The following is a 20,448-nucleotide window of genomic DNA, read 5'->3' as shown; positions in this document are numbered from 1 at the left end:
GAAGGAACTGAACCCCGGGGAAGCAGCTTCATCCTGCGTTTTGGAGAAAAAGCAGGGCCATCAAGATTTTTCTTGTGGACACTTTATTGTTTTCAGTAAGCCTTTCACTCGGTTCTGCATTTCATAATCCCTTGCAAGGATAGAAGTGGACGGATAAGATGTCTCCGAGTCTGTCCAGTGCTGGAATTCTGAGCCAAGAACACTTTCTCCACGAGATTTTTACACCCCGTCAAGGCAGTGAAGGGAGGTGGCTTCGGTTCTCCAAGGCTGAAAACAGTGGTTACTGGTTACGTGGATTCCGCCCCTTGAAAAACCCACTGTCCGAGTATGTGTTACCAGTACGCGTAGTACGCTTGTGTTTTCAACTACAGAAAGCATTTGGAATTACTTTATGATGTAGTTTATTATTTTGCCATTTCAGTTAAAAGGACTGTGGTGAGAAAGAATGAATTCCATACCGTTTGTCAGGGTTAGCACTAAATTAAGCCTTCTGCACACTTCTGAATAAATCTTGTCGGCACTTCCCTACCTGATTAACCTGATACCTAATTACAATTTCGCTTGCTGGAGCTTTAAAAGCTCTTTGTCAAATACTTGAAAATTTTATCTTTCTATGGCAACATTTTGGAATTTAAAAGCAAAAGAAGAAAGTTTTTATGCTATTGTGTAATCCTTTTAATCACTTGAGACAGTTTGTTACTTAGATTTTTATAGACACCTATTTTTAGAACATGTGAACTATTCAGACAGCAGTTAAAAAAGAGAATTTAACATGATACAGAACTTCATTACTTTTTTCTTTTTTAAGGTTTTTATGTAGTGGAACTAGTTTGATGATAGCATGTTGTAATGGAAGGTGCACTAGAATTTTATTCTGAAGATACAAGTTTCCATTCAATCTTTACTGGCCATTGGTTATAACACCTTTGCAAGTTTGGTCTGAGCCTGTTTCCCCATCTGTAAAACAGATGTAACTTGTAAGGTTCAGTTAACCTAATGTGTATGGAAATACTTGGGACTTCAAAATGCTGTGAAATATGTGATGTTTAGGGATATGTGTGCATGTATGCATGCATGCTTAGTCTTGTCCAACTCTTCGCACCCCTATGGACTGTAGCCCACAAGACTCCTCTGTCCATGGGATTTCCCAGGCAAGTATACTGGAGTGGATTGCCATTTCCTACTCCAGAGGATCTTTCTGACCCAGGGATTGAACCTGTGTCTCTTGGGTCTCATGCATTGGCAGGCAAATTCTTTACCCCCTTTAGGAATATGAACACTCTTATTTATAAACTTTCTCAAACTTGCTGCCCAACAGATGCATGTATTTTAGCCTTTTAAAGCTCCTGGGCTTATGCTGGAGAATGTAAAATAACCTACAAGAGAATTCAGGCTTGGTTTATTTCAGAGCTTTCATTCATTTCAAAATGCCTACTCACAGAAGTCAGTAATTTCAGTTTCTTTCATATAGTCTTTTAGACTATAACTAAAGGATGAATTTTTTAATTGATAACACAGTCAAGAGATTTTGGTTTATGAAAACCATGTTACTCAAATATTTTCAAGGTCATAAATTCTACCAAAAAGAATGGTATGCTTTAAAGATAAAGAGAATAATAATTTTAAAAACATAAAACATTTTCATTTAGGGGATAAGTTCTAAGGTCATAATACGTGGTGGTGATGGTGATGGTGGTGATGGTAGAGGTGATAATGCTGATGACGTAATCATGATGATGGTGTTGATGATGAAGAGGGGCAGGAGAGGAGAGACTACAGGGATTCTCCAGAACAGAACTAGTCAAACTGTGCTCCTCAGAGCCCCCAGAATGTTTTAAAGGAGTCTGAGTAGGGAAAGGATGGGGAGGAGTGGGGAAAGCCTAGTTTTTCCAAAGTGGATTTAGGTTAATTCATTCATATGTTGGAGGTGTAGGTTCTGCTGTTTGTTTTCTGTTGTTTGACCTTTACCACTGCACTTAAGAAGACAGTGATGAGTTGTATTTTCAAATCAACTGAAGTCTATCCTTGAAAACCATAAATATTGCATTAAAACTGTAACTTTCTGCTTTCCAGTTTTCAAGTCCTTTCCAGCTTTTAAATGCATTTTTGTGTTCAAACTTTTTTTGGGGGGTGGGGGGACTACATGGAATGTGGGATCTTAGTTCCCTGACCAGGGATGGAAGTCAAGTCCCGTGCATTGGGAGTGTGGAGTCTTAACCATCAGATGCCTGCGACGTCCCCAGACTTTTTTTTTTTTTTTAATATTAAAGTACACGACACAGTTGATTCCCATTTCAGTGCTTTTTTAGAAGGAAAAAAAAAATGAGAAAACAAGATAAAGTGGAAAAAGGGAAAAAAAAAAAACTGAAGCAAAGAGTGGCACCTTTGTGCATCACACCTGTCTTGGTACAGAACGTTCTTGTGCATCTCTGCAGTGTTTGTAAGCTCATCGGCAGGACCGTGGAACACGCATGTTCAGCACAATATGAGCTGTCATCAGGGAACTGTCATCTGAGGTCACTGTGACTAGAGTTTCATAGGAACGGCCTCTGTCCCAGGGCCCTAAACTATCAGAAGAGAGGACTCTGTAAAGAAGCTCCCGGGACACTACGAATACCAGAACTGGAGACACTAGGGAGTAGGATCGGGAATCAACTTGTAGAAATGTGGCACAGAGTAATTCTTACCATTTATCCTTAACTTTTTGGTTTTGTGTTCTTTTTATTTTCATATTTAATGTTCATTTTGATCCTGTCAGCACCCTCAAAAGTGCTATTTTCTTGGGGAAAAAAAAATCCTTATATCATTTTGGTATTCTCAAGGTTTAATTACAATGAAAGATATTGCAATGTTTGTCTCTCTTTTTTTTCTCCTTATCCACTGTTTTCATTACAACTAAAAATATTTTACGTAGAAAAAATGTGTTTCAGTGGCTTACATAGTAATAACACTTAGATAAAAGTATATAGTAAATTCACTTATTAGCCTCATTTTAAGCCCCTCCAAATAGCTCTGTGTTTAAGAGTGGCCCTCTTTGCGAGCTTAGGACAGAAGTCCTCACCTGAAAGTGAACTCGAGCTGTGCCACGCGTTGGTGAGAGTTGAGCCTCTCCTTTAGCCTCCTTTAGTAGCAGTGACACCTTGTCCTTTCTTTACCCCTCTGTGCCAAAGCACAGGTGTGCATGCCCGTTCAGTAAAACACCCTTAAGGCCGGTGTGGGAGATCTTGTTTATTTCTTTATTTTGGCCATGCTGAGCAGCTTTCATGACCTTTGTTCCTCAGCCAGGGATTGATCCCAGAGTGGTGGCAACGAAAGCGTCAAGCCCTAACCACTGGACCGCCAGGGAGTTTCCTGGAGGATGTTTCACCTCATGCTTTCACCTCCTTCCCTCTTTTTCTCCTCTCCTCTAGCCTTCTCTCTCTCTCTCTACTCCCTTCCGGCTGGCTGTACCGAGTTCCAGAATGTTTAGCTCCCCTCAGAGTTAGGAACACTGCTCTCTTGGCATGCACCACTTGCAGACACATTCTTGCCTTTGAGAAAAGGGTCCTGTTGAGTGGATGACAACCCGTAGATTCCCCAGTGCTTGTCGCACGTAGTCCCCACTTGATCAGGCAACTGAAGTGGTTGATGGAGAGTGAAGAGGCAGGAAGAGTGGCAGTGATGGCCTTTCAAGGGGCTGGATGAAGCACCTGCAAGGACGCAAGAGTCTACACAGAGTGCGCTGATGAACCGCACATTCACGTCTGAGCTTCCTGAAGCTTGCTTCTCCCAGGACTGTGGACAGATCCGCTTGGAGGTCTAGCAAGCACCGCAGACTCACCATATCTGGATCTTAGTCCATCTTCTCCCTTCCTCCTCCCCATCCCAGAACTGCTCTTCCTCATGTTAGTGTTTCCTGTTACAGTTTAATTTAGTTCCCTGTTCTATACAGTGGGTCCTTGTTTATCTATTTTATGTATAGTTGTATATATCTGTTAATTCCAAATTCCTAATTTACCCCTCCCCCCTTCCCTTTTGGTAACCTTAAGTTTTTTTCCTATGTCTGTGAGTCTATTTCTGTTCTGTAAATAAGTTCATTTGTATCAGTTTTTTAGATTCCACATATAAGTGATAAATGATATCTTCTTTATCCATTCCTCTGTCCACGGGCATTTAGGTTGCTTCCAAGACTTGGTTACCATAAATAGTGCTGCCGTGAACATTAGGGTGCATGTATCTTTTTGAATTATAGTTTTCTCCAGATATATACCCAGAAGTGGATTGCTAGATCATATGGTAACTCTATTTTTAGTTTTTTAGGAAACATCCATACTGTTCTCCATGGGGCTTCCCAGGTAGCTCAGCTGGTAAAGAATCTGCCTGCAATGCAGGAGACCCCAGTTCAATTCCAGGGTTGGGAAGATCCCCTGGAGAAGGGATAGGCTACCCACTCCAGTGTTCTTGGGCTTCCCTTGGGCGCAACTTGGGCTCAGATGATAAAGAATCCACCTGCAATGTCAGATACCTGGGTTCAATCCCTGGGGTTAGAAAGATCCCCTGACAGGGGGCATGGCAACCCACTCAAGTATTCTTGCCTGGAGAATCCCCATGGACAGAGGAGCCTGGTGGGTTATAGTCCATGGGGTTACAAAGAGTTGGACACAGCTGAGCAACTCAGCACAACACAGCGAAAACTAGTTTGGGGGCTTCCCTGGTGGCTCAGTGGTAAAGAACTCGCCTGCCAATGTAGGTGACATGGGTCCAATCCCTGGGTTGAGATTGAACGACCCCCTGGAGAAGGGAGTGGGGGTCCATGGGGTCGCAAAAGAGTCAGACACGACTTAGCAAGTAAACAAGCTAATTTTTATAGTATAGGCAAAACCAACAGGAGAAATAGTCATAAACCAGAATTGTAGAGCCAACCCCTAATATTTGGCAATAAAAAACTTTATTGTTTTATGGTAATTTAGATACTTAAAGTTTTATGTTGCCCTCCTTCATTTTCCCTTTGTGGTTTTCACCTGGAATTACCTGCCTACTTTAGAATCATCTAGACCATCATCTAAATTCATTACATTCCATTTAAATCAGGCAACAGAAATCACTGGTGTGGGAGGTTTTTTAAGGCTGAAATGAGCTTTAGTGTATTTTTTCTAGTGATAGTGATGATTGCATACTTCCTCTTCTTTTAGTTCCATCAAATAATAAAAGACTTGAGGGGACACCCAGTTTTACTGTGCAAGATGAATAAGATTTTTTTCTTGTTGAAATTAATTTGCAAAGAACATAATGGAAAAGTTCTAAAAGAAGAAATATTTAATTGCAATTATCTGTGTATCTTACTATTTAAAGAAACTCTGTCAAGGATTTTTAATTGAGGTTTTATGTAAATACATTAGTTTTTTTCTATTACTTTATTTTTGAGTGATGCATACTTCAAATGGGTTTCCCTAGTGGCTCAGCTGATAAAGAATCCGCCTGCAATGTGGGAGACCTGGGTTTGATCCCTGGGTTGGGAAGATCCCCTGGAGAAGGGAAAGGCTACCCACTCCAGTATTCTTGCCTGGAGAATCCCATGGTGGGAGGATTGGTGGGCTATGGAATGGTCCATGGGGTCACAAAGAGTCCAACATGACTTAAGCCACTTAGCACGCACTTAGAAAACAAATAACTTTTTTCTTGAAGTCATTTTTAGCATCTGTCTGTCATTCAGAATTGAAAACTCAGAAGAAAGAGCATGCCCCCAAGACTAGTTTGAGCAGTTGATTGACAAGCGGGAGGAGAAGCTAACTTTGAACTTGTTTCCTCTTTTTCAGATCTCGGTCACAGCGGCCCAGCGGAGCATTATGAGAGTTCCCACTGGGGACAGCAGCCCCCTTACCGGAGCGAAGCCGGCTGCAGCTGGGAGAAGGCAGTAAGCGACAGGACGGACGCGGGGGCCTGGCCTTCCCTCACGGGAGCAGAGACGGAATCCGCCTCAGAATGTACCACCGACACTGACTCTGCCTCCAACTGTGGCTCAGAGAACAGTAGCATGGCTACAGGGAGCGCCCAGGGCAGCTTCACTGGACAGGCCAAGAAGACGAGCGGCAATAATGGCTCCAACGGCGCGCTGGTCCAGAACCCGTCCGCTCAGAGTGCCCTTGGGGCCGGGGGAGCGACCGGTAACGGAGGCGCCGCCAGAGTGTGGGGCGTAGCCACGGGCGCCGGCTCGGGCCTGGCTCACTGCTCCCTGGGCGGCGGGGATGGGAAAATGGACAACATGATCGGAGATGGGAGGAGTCAGAACTGCTGGGGTGCCTCCAACTCCAGCGCTGGCATTAATCTTAACCTTAATCCCAACGCCAACCCAGCTGCCTGGCCTGTACTCGGACACGAAGGAACTGTGGCGACAGGCAACCCTTCCAGTATTTGCAGTCCGGTCAGTGCCATAGGTCAGAGCATGGGCACCCAGAACGGGAACCCAGCGGGCACTTTAGGTGCTTGGGGAAACTTGCTGCCGCAAGAGAGCACAGAACCACAAACGTCCACTTCTCAGAATGTGTCTTTCAGCGTACAACCTCAGAACCTTAACACTGATGGACCAAATAACACTAACCCCCTGAACCCTTCCCCCAACCCTCTCAACGCAGTGCAGACGAACGGACTGCCGAACTGGGGCATGGCTGTCGGCATGGGGGCCATCATCCCGCCCCACCTGCAAGGCCTTCCTGGTGCTAACGGATCGTCAGTTTCTCAAGTCGGTGGGGGTGGCGGCGAAGGAGTCGGCAGTTCTGTGTGGGGACTGTCCCCAGGTAACCCGGCCACAGGAAACAGCGGTTCCGGGTTCAGTCAGGGGAATGGCGACACTGTGAACTCAGCATTAAGTGCTAAGCAGAACGGCTCCAGCAGCGCTGTGCAGAAGGAGGGGAACGGAGGGAACAACGCGTGGGACTCAGGACCTCCCGCCGGTCCTGGCATCCTCGCCTGGGGGCGGGGCGGGGGCAGCAGCGGCGTGGGCAACCTCCACTCGGGAGCTTGGGGCCACCCCAGCCGGAGCACCTCCAACGGGGTGAACGGGGACTGGGGGAAGCCCCCCAACCAGCATTCCAGTAGCGACATCAACGGGAAAGGATCAACAGGGTGGGACAGTCCTAGCACCGGCGGCCAGAATCCTGCAGCGCAGCCTGGTAGCGAGCACGTGAACTCTTGGGCCAAAGCTGCGTCCTCTGGAACGTCGGCCAGTGAAGGCAGCAGCGAGGGTTCTGGCAGCCACAACGAAGGAAGCACTGGGCGGGATGGAGCAGAAGGCCGACGGCGAGACAAAGGGATTCTCGAGCAAGGGCACCTCCAGTTGCCAAGGAGCGACCTTGACCCACGAGTTCTGTCCAACACTGGTTGGGGACAGACTCCAGTGAAGCAAAACACTGCCTGGGAATTTGAAGAGTCCCCCAGGTCCGAGCGCAAGAACGACAATGGGACAGAGGCCTGGGGGTGTGCAGCTACTCAGCCTTCACACTCAGGGGGGAAGAACGATGGGTCCAGCGTGAATAGTACAAATACCTCTTCAGTATCGGGGTGGGTCAGCTCACCGCCTGCTGCTGCGCCAGCGCACGCCGGCTGGGGAGACAGCAGCCACAAAGCGCCAAACGGCCCCGGGGTTTGGGGGGAGGCGATAAGCTCTACTGCTGTTAATAATGCTGCTGCTGCCAAGAGTGGCCACGCTTGGAGCGGGACCGTAAATCAGGAGGACAAGTCCGCCACCTGGGCTGAGCCTCAGAAACCCAGATCTCAGAACTGGGGAGACGGACACAAGCCGAACCCAGCCTGGAGCGCAGGCGGGGGAGACTGGGCGGATTCGCCCTCGGTCCTCGGACACCTGGGGGAGGGGAAGAAGAACGCCTCGGGCTGGGATGCTGACGGTAGTCGATCAGGGTCTGGTTGGAGCGAGGCTCCGAGGTCGGGGACCGGCGGCTGGGGCAATGGCACAAACGCGAAGGTGAATCCAGGGACAAGCTGGGGAGAGTCTCTGAAGCCCGGCCCCCAACAGAACTGGGCGAGCAAACCCCCAGACAGCAGCTCGAGTAACTGGGGAGGAGCGGCTTCCGTGAAACAGACAGGAACAGGGTGGATCGGGGGGCCGGTGCCCGTCAAACCGAAGGACAGCAGCGAGGCCACGGGCTGGGAGGAGCCTTCCCCGCCATCCATCCGCCGCAAAATGGAAATCGATGACGGTACCTCAGCTTGGGGCGACCCGAGCAACTACAACAATAAAACTGTAAACATGTGGGACAGAAACAACCCAGGCATCCAGAGCAGCGCCCCGGCCGGCGCCGCCGCCGCCACCACCACGAGCGACAGCGCAAGCGCGGCCGAGGCGCCCCCGGCGCACCAGGCGGGCGCCCAGCTGAGCCGATCGCCGCTGCTCGGCCCAGGTACGGCGCTACGTGTGCCCTCAGAGGGCAGAGAAAAACTCTGGTTACATCTGCACTCACACTCAACTAGCGTTTCTGTAGCAGATGACATTAAATTGATTTCCGTGTCCTTCACCTCACAGGATCGTATTTGAATATTATCCGAAGAGATAATACTATAGAGAAAAAAATAGAGTAGGATTTTCTGATATCTTTCAATCTAAGAGAAAGAAAAAAGAAAAAAAACAAAGTAGGATTTTTGATAGCTTTCAATCCAAGAGAAAAAAATAAAATAGGATTTTCTGATAGCTTTCAGTCCCGGGGGGGGGGGAAATATTACCCACTTTGAAGAGAAAGGAGAGGAAAGAAGAAATATACCCACTTTAGAAAGATTGGAGGCCACTGTGTTAGCCTGTGTTTACTTATTACAAAGTCTTTATTTATGAGATAAACCAGTGGTTTTCAACCCCAGAGGGCTTTCGTTAGAATTATCCAGGAGCTTAGGGAGCTGGGAGATACCAGTCTCAGAGACACCTCAGATGCAGGGGTGTTGCTCCAGATGGGAAGCCTGCCCACTGGCCGGTTTTAAAGCTCCACAGGTGTTTCTGATGTGGTTAACAATGAAATAAAACCGTTTTTGGTTGAAACGGTTTTATGTGGCATTATACAGTAGAAATCATGTTCTGATTTCAGTGGAAAGAAAAATGCTAAAATTAGATGAAAATCTGTGTGTTGAGTCCCTGCCCTGCGCAAGGCACTTCCCCTAGATACTGCAGTAAAAGACGCGAGAAGCTGTTACAGACCAGAGCCTGCCCTCAGGGAGCGTGAACTGTGACAGAAAATACACGTGCAACCGTGGGAGAGAGAATTCAGTCCAGCTGGCCTTTGTAACTAGAGAACTAGCAGAGGAGTGGCTCAGATAGAGGCACTAGCACAGAAGACCTGGAGGCAAGGAGGGAAGGTAGCATCTTTGAGGAACAGAAAGAACTTCAGAGTAGTTGGTGCTGGGGGTGCGTGGTGGGGTTGGCAGGAAGGCCTTGCAGAGAAAGGAGACCACGGCAAGAGCAGGCACGTTCTTTTAGGCCCCGTGAAGGGGTGTATCCAGAGGTCTGGGAAGCCACTGAGAAGATGAAGCAGATTGAACCATCAGGCTTAATTAGAGAATCATGTCAGCTGTAAGATGAAGAGTGGATTAGTGGGAAGCACAGCTGGAGGAGAAGAGCTGAGCTCAGCCGTGTTTGGCATGGTAGGAGGAGGAATAGTGGCCAGGGGCGCAGATGGAGACCACAGCCAGACTGGGAAACTGTCTGGATGCAGGAGCAAGGAGGGTTCAGAGCTCGGGCAGGTGGGCAGGTCACGGCGAGGTGCACTGCCTTCTCGGGGAGCACACGGGAGGCACGTGTCCATGGAGAGGACAGCAGAGGTTGAATGCAGAAGCCTGAGTCTCAGCCAGAGGTGGGGCAGCAGGGACAGCTGTGGGAGAAGGACGATGAGCAGAGGGCCAAGGTCGGGAGGAGAGATTCTGTCTAAGATGGTAGGGTTCTGGGCTTTCCTAGTGGCTTGGTGGTAAAGAAGCCACCTGCCAGTGTAGGAGACAAGATTGATCCCTGATCGATCCCTGATCTGGGAAGGTCCCACATGCCGTGTAGCAGCTAAGCCCACGGGCCACAACTATTGAGCCTATGCCCTAGGGTCCGTCTCTGCAACATGAGAAGCCACTGCAATGACAAGAGTAGCCCCTTCTTGCCACAACTAGAGAAAAGCCCACACAACAGTGAGGACCCAGCACAGCCAAAAGTTAATAAATTATTATTAAGAAACACAGCTGTCACGTCACACCCACCCAAGTCTTTCTTCTGGAAGTCCTCATCCCCATGACTTCTCCTTGGGTCGTGGTCAGAGCTCCCTCACCCCCTGCTCCGTGTCTCTCAGAAAGCTCCTGCTGACATGTGCCTGGTGCCTGGGTCCTGGCGACAAGCGTGGCCTGGCAGCACCGGGCGACCACATGCGGCACATCTTATGCTCATCTCATGTGGTCCTGATGGCTGCCGGAGCCTCGTATAACAGAGGAAACCGGCAATTAAGTGGCTTGCTGAGGGCACACGTGGTGGGAGGTGGTGGGGGTCTCAGATGTGACATACATACCTGCCTGCTGCCACTTGTTGAACATACGACATCCATGACACCCCACAGAGACAGGGACAACATCACGTGCATTTTGATTTTTTTTTTTCCTCTTGCATATGTTACCCTCAGAATCTCCTCTTAATGGTTTTTAGTAGACAAGGAATATGAGATTCACCCTGGATAAAGGCATTTCTGTTTGGTTGGAAGAGCCAAAATTATTTTCTTGTATGTGAAAAATATTTATAGATAATATATTTTTTTAACAAATTGCACACAGTCTCACTAAACATAAAAGAAGGCAAACATGCCCCATCCACCACGGTGACTGTTTCTGAGTTCTTGCTTGTTTTTCATCCTCCAGGCATTATGCACATGTGTGATGTCTATAGTTGTCATGATAGTGTGAAAGCAGCTGTGAATTTTATTTCAACCACTTGGACAGAGACAGACAAAAAGTTAGAGGAATTACTTGCATGTACTGAGCCCTACTGGAAAAGGAAATGGCAACCCACTCTAGTGTTCTTGCCTGGGAAATCCCATAGACAGAGAAGCCTGGCAGGCTACAGTCCACGGGGTCACAAAGAGTTGGACACAACTTAGCGATTGAACAACAGCTGAGCCCTGCGCAGAGACGGTGCGCACATACTGTATCACTGGGGATGATGGGGTTACTCGGTAATTTTTCACTGAAGACATTAGTCTCATATTCTGCCACGACACGGTGTAGCTGCATTGAGGCATTGTCCTTGCCCCACATCACCTGTGATACCTGTCTGTCCTGAACCGAGCGCTATTCTGCAGTGAGAGCAGAGTCCATCCCTCTCAGGAGCCACAGATGATCTGAGCCTGTCCCTGTCCCGGTCTGGGGGACCAGCTGTTCTTTGTGCTGCAGAAGGAGCAGTCACACCTCCCTCGGTTCCCTTCAGAACAGTGACAAGGTGCTGCTTCCTTTGGGTCCTCTCCATTCATTTTCACACATACAGCCCCTGGCCCTTCCGGTCGGGGCTTGTGGTACCCAGGCTGCTGGGATCAGAGATGGAAGCAACAGTGACAGCATCTGCTAGGCTGTGGCTCAGTTCCTGGCTTGAACACTTGCCTGCTTGTCGCAGATCAACTGGGATTCCCCCTCCAAACAAAGTGCATACCCGATGAATGTCTGATGAGGTTTCTGCTACAGAGCAGGTCTTTTACAGATTCTGCAGCATCACTCTTGACCTTCACTAGTTTTACAAAATGTTCACCAACCTCAGAGTTTGGGTTTTAAGTTGCTTTTCAGTTGTTGATCATCACTGCTTAAGGATATTGATCTCTGTCTTGCAAAATAAGGTTTCTTGATTACATAGGTTTTTGTGTGTGTGTCCAGTTTTGTAAAAGTAAATGCTACAGGACAATCATTTCGTCCCATTCTTATTATATTAATACTAGTTAGTTTTCTGATGAGCCTGAGGAAAACCGATACTAATTTACAAAATGCAGTGTAGGATTTACACTGGATTGTTTGGATCTAGTTCAAACCCAGTCTGGAGCTGAAACACAGTAATCTAGAGAAATGCTGTGTATCTGCCTTTTTTTCCTCTCTCTCTCCTTTATACCCTTTTTGGTCACACTGTGGGGCATGTGGGATCTTAGTTCCTCGACCAGGGGTCAAACCAGTGCCCCGTGCATTGGCATAGTGGAGTCCTAACCATCAGGCCACCAGGGAAGTCCCTGTGTGCCTGCCTTTTTCAGTTGATTTTGTTATTTAATTGCTGACAGTAAATCACTATCTTTGCAGCTGATTGACTTTTAGTAACACCTGAATTATTTCAGCTTCCCAAAACTTCCTTAATTTTTGTCTTCTATGTTAATTTTCCTAATTTTGTTCCTTCGATTTGTAGAACTGCTTCTCCCAATATGCATTATTGTTTTCTGTGTAATTACAGGTAATATTAGAGTTAGCTTTTGCCAACAATAGTGATTAGGGCTAACTTCCCTGATAGTACCTTTAGCCAGATGGCTCAGTCGGTGAAGAACCTGCCTGAAGTATGGGAGACCCGAGTTCGATCCCTGGGTCAGGAAGATCCCCTGGAGCAGGGAATGGCAACCCACTCCAGTATTCTTGCCTGGAGAATTTCGTGGACAGAGGAGCCTGACTGGTTACAGTCCATGGGGTAGCAAAGAGCTGAACACGACTGAGCGATTAACACTTTCCCTGACATTGGTAATAATTCACATAATGTTTTGCTCATTATACAGTTGTAGTTTTAATGATTCATAGGTGGTAGGTAGTTTTGTCATTAATCATTACTGTTGTATTTTATCAGAGTAAAGCATCAAGGGAGCTGATTCCATGCTATTTTTAGTCAGAAAATTAATTTATTTCATAACCGAGATGGTAATATCCATGTTTTAACCAAATAATTTAAATTTTGTGATTGGCTTATTTGTGGTTTCTATTCTTCAGTTAGTATTTAAAGCATTCACAGTTCTGCCTGTGAGAAGCTCTGTCTATATGAAAATTACAGCTGATGTGAGCTTTCAGCGTGACTTTTCAGAGTTATCATGTGAGCCTACCAGCAAAGGCACAAAGATCAGCATTTGGGTTGATTTGGAAAAATGAAGTTTGCATATGACATGGGAAATGTTTGTTTTACTGAAGTGTAAAGAAGGTGCGGAGATCCTTCCTGTGGCCTAGTCCCTTAACCTCGTCTGTGCCCCATAGATAGTAACGCTAGAGCCTTCCGGATTCACTAGGAAACCTTACCTAGTTTAATTGCGTCCTAATTTCTGGTACAAGTCCCGGTTCAGGATGCTATGGCAACTGGATGAGGTGCAGGAATGAAAGAAGAATTCTGAGATATGCTTGCATTCAGTTAGTTGGAACCACCCTTCGTAATTCCTGCATTCGGTTCCCATCTTTTAACACCAATATCTCAACTCCTTTCCAAATGCACTGCTGGTACTTAAGAACCATCTGGGTGCTCTATTGTTACTTTATCTATACACGTTTCCTCTTCTATCTTCTTTGTTTGCCCAGGCCTGTGTCTTTGATGGTTGGTCAAAAGATAAGTGAGAAAAATGTTGCAACTTGTAAATTTTTTATAAGAGATTAATGTGAAATTTCTTTTAGGTTGTTACATATAACACCAGAAGCAAAAGAGCTACTCCTTAAACTTTAGTTCTAAACTAGTTTTTAAAACTCTGTCTTGTTGCAGATGGTGTGAATTGAATAGCTTTTAATATAACGGACTTTCAGCTTTAAGGGAGTAGGGGACAGGAGTGAGAAGACTGAACTTTAAAAAAAAAAAAACAAAACGAAAAATCTGATTAGATCTAACATTGTCTCCTTTTCACCTTCTCCTAAAAGCCATCCTAAAGATAATCTCAAGATGATTTTGAACTTGAAATCACCATTCTTACTTTCTCTCTCTCTCTGTTTCACTTTTGTTGTCTTCCCTCTCCCCCGTGCCCTCTTCAGTTTCGTCGGGCTGGGGAGAAATGCCTAACGTTCATTCGAAGGCTGAAAACTCTTGGGGGGAGTCATCATCCCCATCCACCCTGGTTGATAATGGCACAGCAGCGTGGGGCAAGCCACCCACCAGCGGCAGCGGATGGGGGGACCAGCCCACCGAGCCGGCGCTGACGTTCGGGAGGGCCAGCGCCCCCGCTGCCGCCCCAGCCCTGTGCAAACCAGGTGAGCCCAGCGTCTTGCCCGCCCTGGGTCGGCTGTTTGGAAGTGGGCCCACGTACTCTATTTAGGGGCATACTTCTCATTTAGCTTAAAGAATTAGTGTTTTAGGACACTTCCTGATTTTATTTACATTTTAAGTGAAAGTTGCTCAATCGTGTCCAACTCTTTGCGACCCCATGAACTGTAGTCTGCTAGGATCCTCTGACCATGGGATTCTCCAGGCAAGAATACTGGAGTGCGTTGCCATTCCTTTCTCCAGGGGATCTTCCTGACCAAGGGATTGAACCCGGGTCTTCTCGCATCACTGGTGGATTCTTTACCGTCTGAGCCACCACATTTTAAGACTAATGTTAAACTTAGACTATAAAGAAATATTTGCCCTGTCTGATAAATGAACAAAAAGGAGCTTTTGGGAGAAGTCCATGTTCTCCTTTTAAAAGAAAAAGAAGGAAAAAAAAATGATGGTTAGTAGCCTCCAGGCTTCTTCAGCAGAATTCTCCTACCTGTCATTCAGACGATTTAAACCTACTCTTTCACTGAGCAGGTGGATAAGGCAGGTTGTTTTTCTTTTTGAGATTGGCTTTTGAAAAATATATTACTCCACAGTTTGACACTTGCCTTGCTTTTGCTGCCTAGCAAACAAAATTCAGCGTTGGATACTCCACATTTATGCTTTCTCTCTTTTCTTTTTTTAAAAAGAAAAAACAACATGCTGTGTTTTCCTCCCATTCTTAGAAAGTATAATAAGTATACATAAAATGTGCATCCATACTGTTGTCCAGATCATGTTCACCAAGTGGAATTCTGTAATGTGTGGCTGCTTTACAATATGATACTTACGACAATAGTATGAATGTAAGTTGACTGATATAAATCCAGTGTAACATTAATTGTTCACACGGGTGCAAAAGCGCTTTTTTTTTTTTGGACACTATTAAGATCTTTAAAATGCAACTTTATTGTTTTGGTGTTTTGCTGCTTTGTCAGCACTGGGTAGCGTGCTGTGCATGCCGGCCATTCCGCCGGATTGTGTATCCCATTCCTGTCACTTCTTGTTAGAAGCCCGAAGGATAGGAAACTCCGGGGTGTGTAGATTCAGGTGTCGAGGCCACCTATCTGTATCATTTGTCCTCAGAGGCCTAATTACATGCCTGGCCACCTTGTAAGCCTCGGGTCTTCATCGTCTTACAGACTGTAGCTAACTGTAGTGTCACTTGATCTTTGGCCTTCTTCAGATTCCCCAGGAAGGAGAGTTTGGGGTGACTTTTACACCAAAGATTATTTTGTATTTTAAGAAAGGAGAAAAAAATAATATCCTGAAATCGAAATTCAATATTCCGCTTGCCTCTGCCTGAGCCCTTGGCTGTGTCCCTCCTGTTGTTCTGGGAGCATCTCCTCGGAGCTTGTCAAGATTGCAGGCCGCTAAGCCCGACCACAGGCCTGCCGAACTTTTCAGGACCCTCAGGCGGCTCAGGTCTGGTCACACTGGGGGAGCACTGGTCCACGTGACGTACCACGTGACGTACCACATGCCTTGGAGGACCATGATCGTTTTCAGGACTCTGCCTTTTACCAGCATCTCATGTCACTCAGCGACAGCCACCTTCGGTAGCCCCCAGGATTTATCGTTAGAATGTCCATGTTTCAAAATGACCTCTAGGGACTTCCCTGGTGGTCCAGTGGCTAAGACTCCACGCTCCCAATGCAGGGGGCCCAGGTTTCATTCCTGGTCAGGGAACTAGACCCCTCACGCCGCAAGTAAAGATTCTGCATGTCGCCAACCTAGATGGAAGATCCCACGTGCCACAACTAAGACCCAGCACAGCCAAATAAATGTTTTTTAAAAGTGATCTCTCATGGGTTAAGGGCATTGGAACAGCACAGATTACAAATAGCTGGAGTTTGAAGACAAAAACAGACACACATGTACATGTACATTACATGTCCAGTAGGAAAAATGAAATTCTTAGGTGTAAGGGAGGACAGAGGAGTAAGAGGTAGGTGCTGTACACCCCTCTGTCCTGCCTCCCCTCAATGGTGTCACAGGGCGCCCCTGTCTGCTTTGGGAATGGTGACTGATACACACTCCTGCTCCCTCTCTTTCTAGCTTCAAAATCTATGCAAGAAGGCTGGGGCAGCGGCGGGGACGACGCGAACCTCGGCGCTAGTCAGTGGGAGGACGAGGATGGGGGCGTGTGGAACAACACGGCTTCGCAGGAGAGCCCCTCTTCCTGCAGCTCCTGGGGGAACGCCCCCAAGAAAGGGCTCCAGAAGGTGCGTGCAGCCCCAGGGGTGGGGGTGGGAGGGTGAACGCTGAGCCCTGTGCAGTGTTAAGGTGGTCTCTCCAGTTAGTGACAGAGGGAGCCGAGGCTCTCAGAGTGCCCTGAGGACTCTGGGGGTCCTGATGCCCTCTCAGGGGGTCTCTGCCAAGTGCAGAGCATGACACGGGATTGCTGTCACAGCAGCGTGAAAGCAGGGACTGATGGGTGAAACCAGATGCTTCCGTGAAGCTGCACAGTGGAGAGAGGTCCAGCCAGGTGTGACAGTACCACTTGTCTCACCAAAAATTTATGTTCTAGAAAATATAATTATTTCCCATTAAAAAAATATTGTTATGTTAACATATAATGGGGCATGTTGAATATGTATGTGCATGCGTGCTCAGTCCTATTGGACTGCTTTTGACGCCATGGGCTGTAGCCCACCAGACTCCTCTGTCCGTGGGGTTTCCCAGGCAGGAATACTGGAGTAGGTTGCCATTCTCTTCTCCAGGGGATCTTCCCAACCCAGGGATCAAACCTGCATCCCTTGTGTCTCCTACTTGTCGTGGGACAGCAAAAAAAAAAATTATAATAATAACTTAAATGTATATTGATGGCATAACTAGTTAAATTATGCTACATCCATATTATGAAAAACTAAAAAAAAATTTTAAAGAAACTTTAAAAATACTCATATGAAAAGATCACCAAAATATATCGCTAAGTGAAAGACGAGGCACAGAATCTGTGTCTAGCACATCCCCGATTTTAGGGGGCAGAGAAAGAGGAGAGAAAAATGGATGTGAGTCACGCACGCACTCATAACAGCCTCTGTAGAATTCAGAACTGTCTGGAAGGATGAGGAAGCAAAGGAGAACTCAGCAGACTGGGCATGGAGTAGGAGGAAGATGCTTCCCTGTGCCCCTCGTTTCTGCTCTCTAATCATGTGAATGTATTACCCGTTTAAAACAATTCCAGTTTGAAAGCCGCTCAACTGGCAGTTAGCAGAACCCAGAAACTAAAACCAGGGCCCTCTGCTCATAAAGAGCAGATGTGATGTCAGGCTTCAAATTAGGTCTTTTCACAGTCTGGCTGGCAAATCATCCAGCCAGGACCAGAATGACAGGACCAGAAACACCGAACTGGTGAATTAAAATATTGTGTGTTGTTGGCACACCTGGCTCTGGCCGCGTGGGAAGGATTAAAATCACCTCCAGAGAGGCTGCTCCCTTGAGAAAAGCCAGCATGTTAGCTTACAGTCACCCCACAAACTGTGTCCTGTGACTGGCACTAGTGGAAAAGGACCCACCTGCCAATGCAGGAGACATAAGAGACACAGATTCAAACCCTGGGTCTGAAACACTCCACTGGAGGAAGGCATGGCAACCTACTCCAGTATTCTTGCCTGAAGAATCCCATGGACCGAGGAGCCTGGCAGGCTATATAGTCCATGGGGCCGCAGAGTTGGACACGACTGAAGTTATTTACCTCAGGTTCTTTTTTTAAATAAGCTTTTTAAACTTTATTTCTTTCTTTCTGACTGCCCCGGGTCTTCATTGCTGTGCCCTGGCTTTTGTCTAGTTGTGGCGAGCCAGGGCTACTCTCCAGTTGCAGTGAGCGGGCTTCTCATTGCAGTGGATTCCCTTGTAGCAGAGCAAGGACTCTAGGCGCTCAGGCCTCGATAGTTGTGGCACCTGGGCTGAGTTGGTCCTTGGCATGTGGGATCCTCCCCAAGTAAAGTAAAATTTAAAAACTCGACACACAAGCCCATGGAGGGTACTGACAGAGGCCAAGAGGCATCACTTCCAAGTTGGAACCATCTCTGGCGGTTGGAATCAGAGACCTGGCCTGGCCCCTGGGATCAAACCCGAGTCCCCTGTAAGGCGGACTCTTACCCACTGTACCAGCAGGGACGTCCCAGGCCCAGTTTTGAAAGCACTGTGAAGGATAGTTTGTACGAGGTGAGAATGCATCATTAGCTCCTCCTCCTTGCAGGAGAGCAGGAGGTTGTCCAGGGGTCACATCCTGACGCCCAGCCCCCCAACAGTCCCCACTGCCCCCTCTCCACCCCACCACCGTTTCCTCTTCGCTCGACTCCCTCCTCCTGTCTTCACCCTCCCCGCAGGCCATGAGTTAACAGAAGGTTTTTTCCTTCCTTTCATCTTGTTGCCTTTTCATCCTGTTGGAATGAACACCCTGTATTTTGTCATCTTTTAGAACAAAGCTTATAAAAGGGCACAAGCCATGTAATTTTTAGTAGATTTTATATGGTTATTAGAGGGTCGTGTTCAAGGGAGCACCTAGCTTGCTTATCTGATAATGGACGCGGTTCCTATTTGTGATGAACGAAATGCATCCTCTGGGGGAAAAGAATCATTATCTTGCTTTTTCTAAGCCCATAAACTGCACACACATGCCAACTGCGAATACACCCTGAAGCATCCCGTAGGACAAGCCACGAGATGCTGTCAGGGCGATGGGGAGCGCAACATTGCTCATCGTTAACACAGGGGTGCTGTAACTTGTAGATCAACATGAACTTTGGGCGTCTCCCATTTCTGGAAGAAATGCGTTATTAAAATGTGGCTCATGTGGACCTAGAGAGTATCATACAGAGTGAAGTAAGCCAGAAAGAGAAAAACAAATATGTATTAACTAATGCTTCTAAGTGGAATCTAGAAAAATGTCACAGATGCTCTTGCTTGCAGGGCAGAAATAGAGACGCAGACAGAGAGGACAAGTGTGTGGATACCAAGGTGGGAAGGAAGGGTGGGAGGAGCTGGAAGACTGGGACTGACACATGCACCTGTTGATACTGTGTGTAAAATAAGTGCCTAACGAACCCCTGCTGCACCGCACTGGGGACTCCGCTCAGGGCTCTGTGGTGACGTGAGTGGGAAGGAAACCCAGGAAAGGGGGGACACACGAATACGTGTAGCTGCTTCACTTTGCTATCCAGCAGAGACTAGCAGCATTGTCAAGGACTATACTCCAATAAAACATAGCTTAAAACCATACCGTAAAACCTGCCTCATGGACTCTCTCCTCCCACCCTTGGTTCTAGGGCATGAAAACATCTGGCAAGCAGGACGAGGCCTGGATCATGACCCGGCTGATCAAACAACTCACAGACATGGGCTTCCCGGTGACTGGCGTCTCCCTTTACTGCTGCCGCCATGTGTCCTGGCCTGCACGGCCCTGTTGTGTCCTGTGTCCACCTTTTGTCATGTGTAACGCAGGAGGACGACTTCTGGGGGATGAGCTTGTTGGCAGAACCTAACTCGTACATCCCCCTTTCACCTGGGCACTCCTGCTTAGGGATTAGTGCTTTGAACTACCGCAAAGATCCACATCCTTTCTGTCTAGAAAGGTGTGAGAACCTTTTTCTAGAATGAAAAACGATGGGTGACTTAATTTTCATTGGTTTATCCCGTTTTCTATTTTCTTTTCATCTAAAAGTGAGTTTTCATTCATTTCTGCAAGATTGACCGAGATCTCAAGGGAGAACTTGGTATAAAGCACTGAAACCTTGTGTCCAGATAAAGAAACCCAAGCAGACCTGTTTGGTGCCCAAGTTTTAGATTGTGTATAGGGTGTTCCTCTGAAAATGCCTCCCCATCTTTTCAGTTCCCAAGAGCCAGTGGAAGCATTCAGATTATGAACGATACCTCCTGCATCTGCCCTGTTGTCCCTTCAAATGTTTTCTCTCCAAATCTTTACTCAAATGAGCATTTACCTTTTGGTTGCCATGGGTGCCCCTTCGGGATGGGTCTGGAGCAGCCCCAGACTGGAAGGGGGGACCACATACTTCTCACGGGATACAGGGCCCTGACTCTGCATGTGCTCAGCCCCGGGGCCCAGCCTCCCCACCCACTGCGAGGTGATGGGCCCAGAGCGGCCCCGCGGTCCTTCAGCACCGAGCTCTGCTTGGTCTCCACCAAGACTAGTCTGTTTCAATCCGAGAGATGATTATCAAAGTGCATCTATTAGTACTTGTGTTGTGTTATGTTGTTTTTAC

The 20,448-nt window shown here is 47.2% G+C and overlaps 1 protein-coding gene across 6 annotated transcripts in view; it reads left to right on the top strand.

Annotated features, from left to right (window-relative positions):
• Positions 1–20,448, top strand: part of TNRC6C (trinucleotide repeat containing adaptor 6C) — a 114,497-nt gene that overhangs the window by 66,665 nt on the left and 27,384 nt on the right. For 5 of the 6 annotated variants that reach the window (XM_043905393.1, XM_043905391.1, XM_043905392.1 and 2 more), the window contains exons 5-8: positions 5,796–8,393; positions 13,957–14,172; positions 16,277–16,443; positions 19,495–19,575. In XM_043905393.1, the coding sequence (XP_043761328.1) occupies positions 5,796–8,393; positions 13,957–14,172; positions 16,277–16,443; positions 19,495–19,575 (3,062 nt within the window). The remainder of the gene's footprint in view (positions 1–5,795; positions 8,394–13,956; positions 14,173–16,276; positions 16,444–19,494; positions 19,576–20,448) is intronic. The other variant, XM_043905395.1, reaches the window with a different exon arrangement.

Source organism: Cervus elaphus, chromosome 5, assembly GCF_910594005.1.
Source record: "Cervus elaphus chromosome 5, mCerEla1.1, whole genome shotgun sequence".
Classification (NCBI taxonomy): domain Eukaryota; kingdom Metazoa; phylum Chordata; class Mammalia; order Artiodactyla; family Cervidae; genus Cervus; species Cervus elaphus.
The sequence above is the reverse complement of the archived record's forward strand: the minus strand, read 5'-3'. Positions and strand labels throughout refer to the sequence as shown.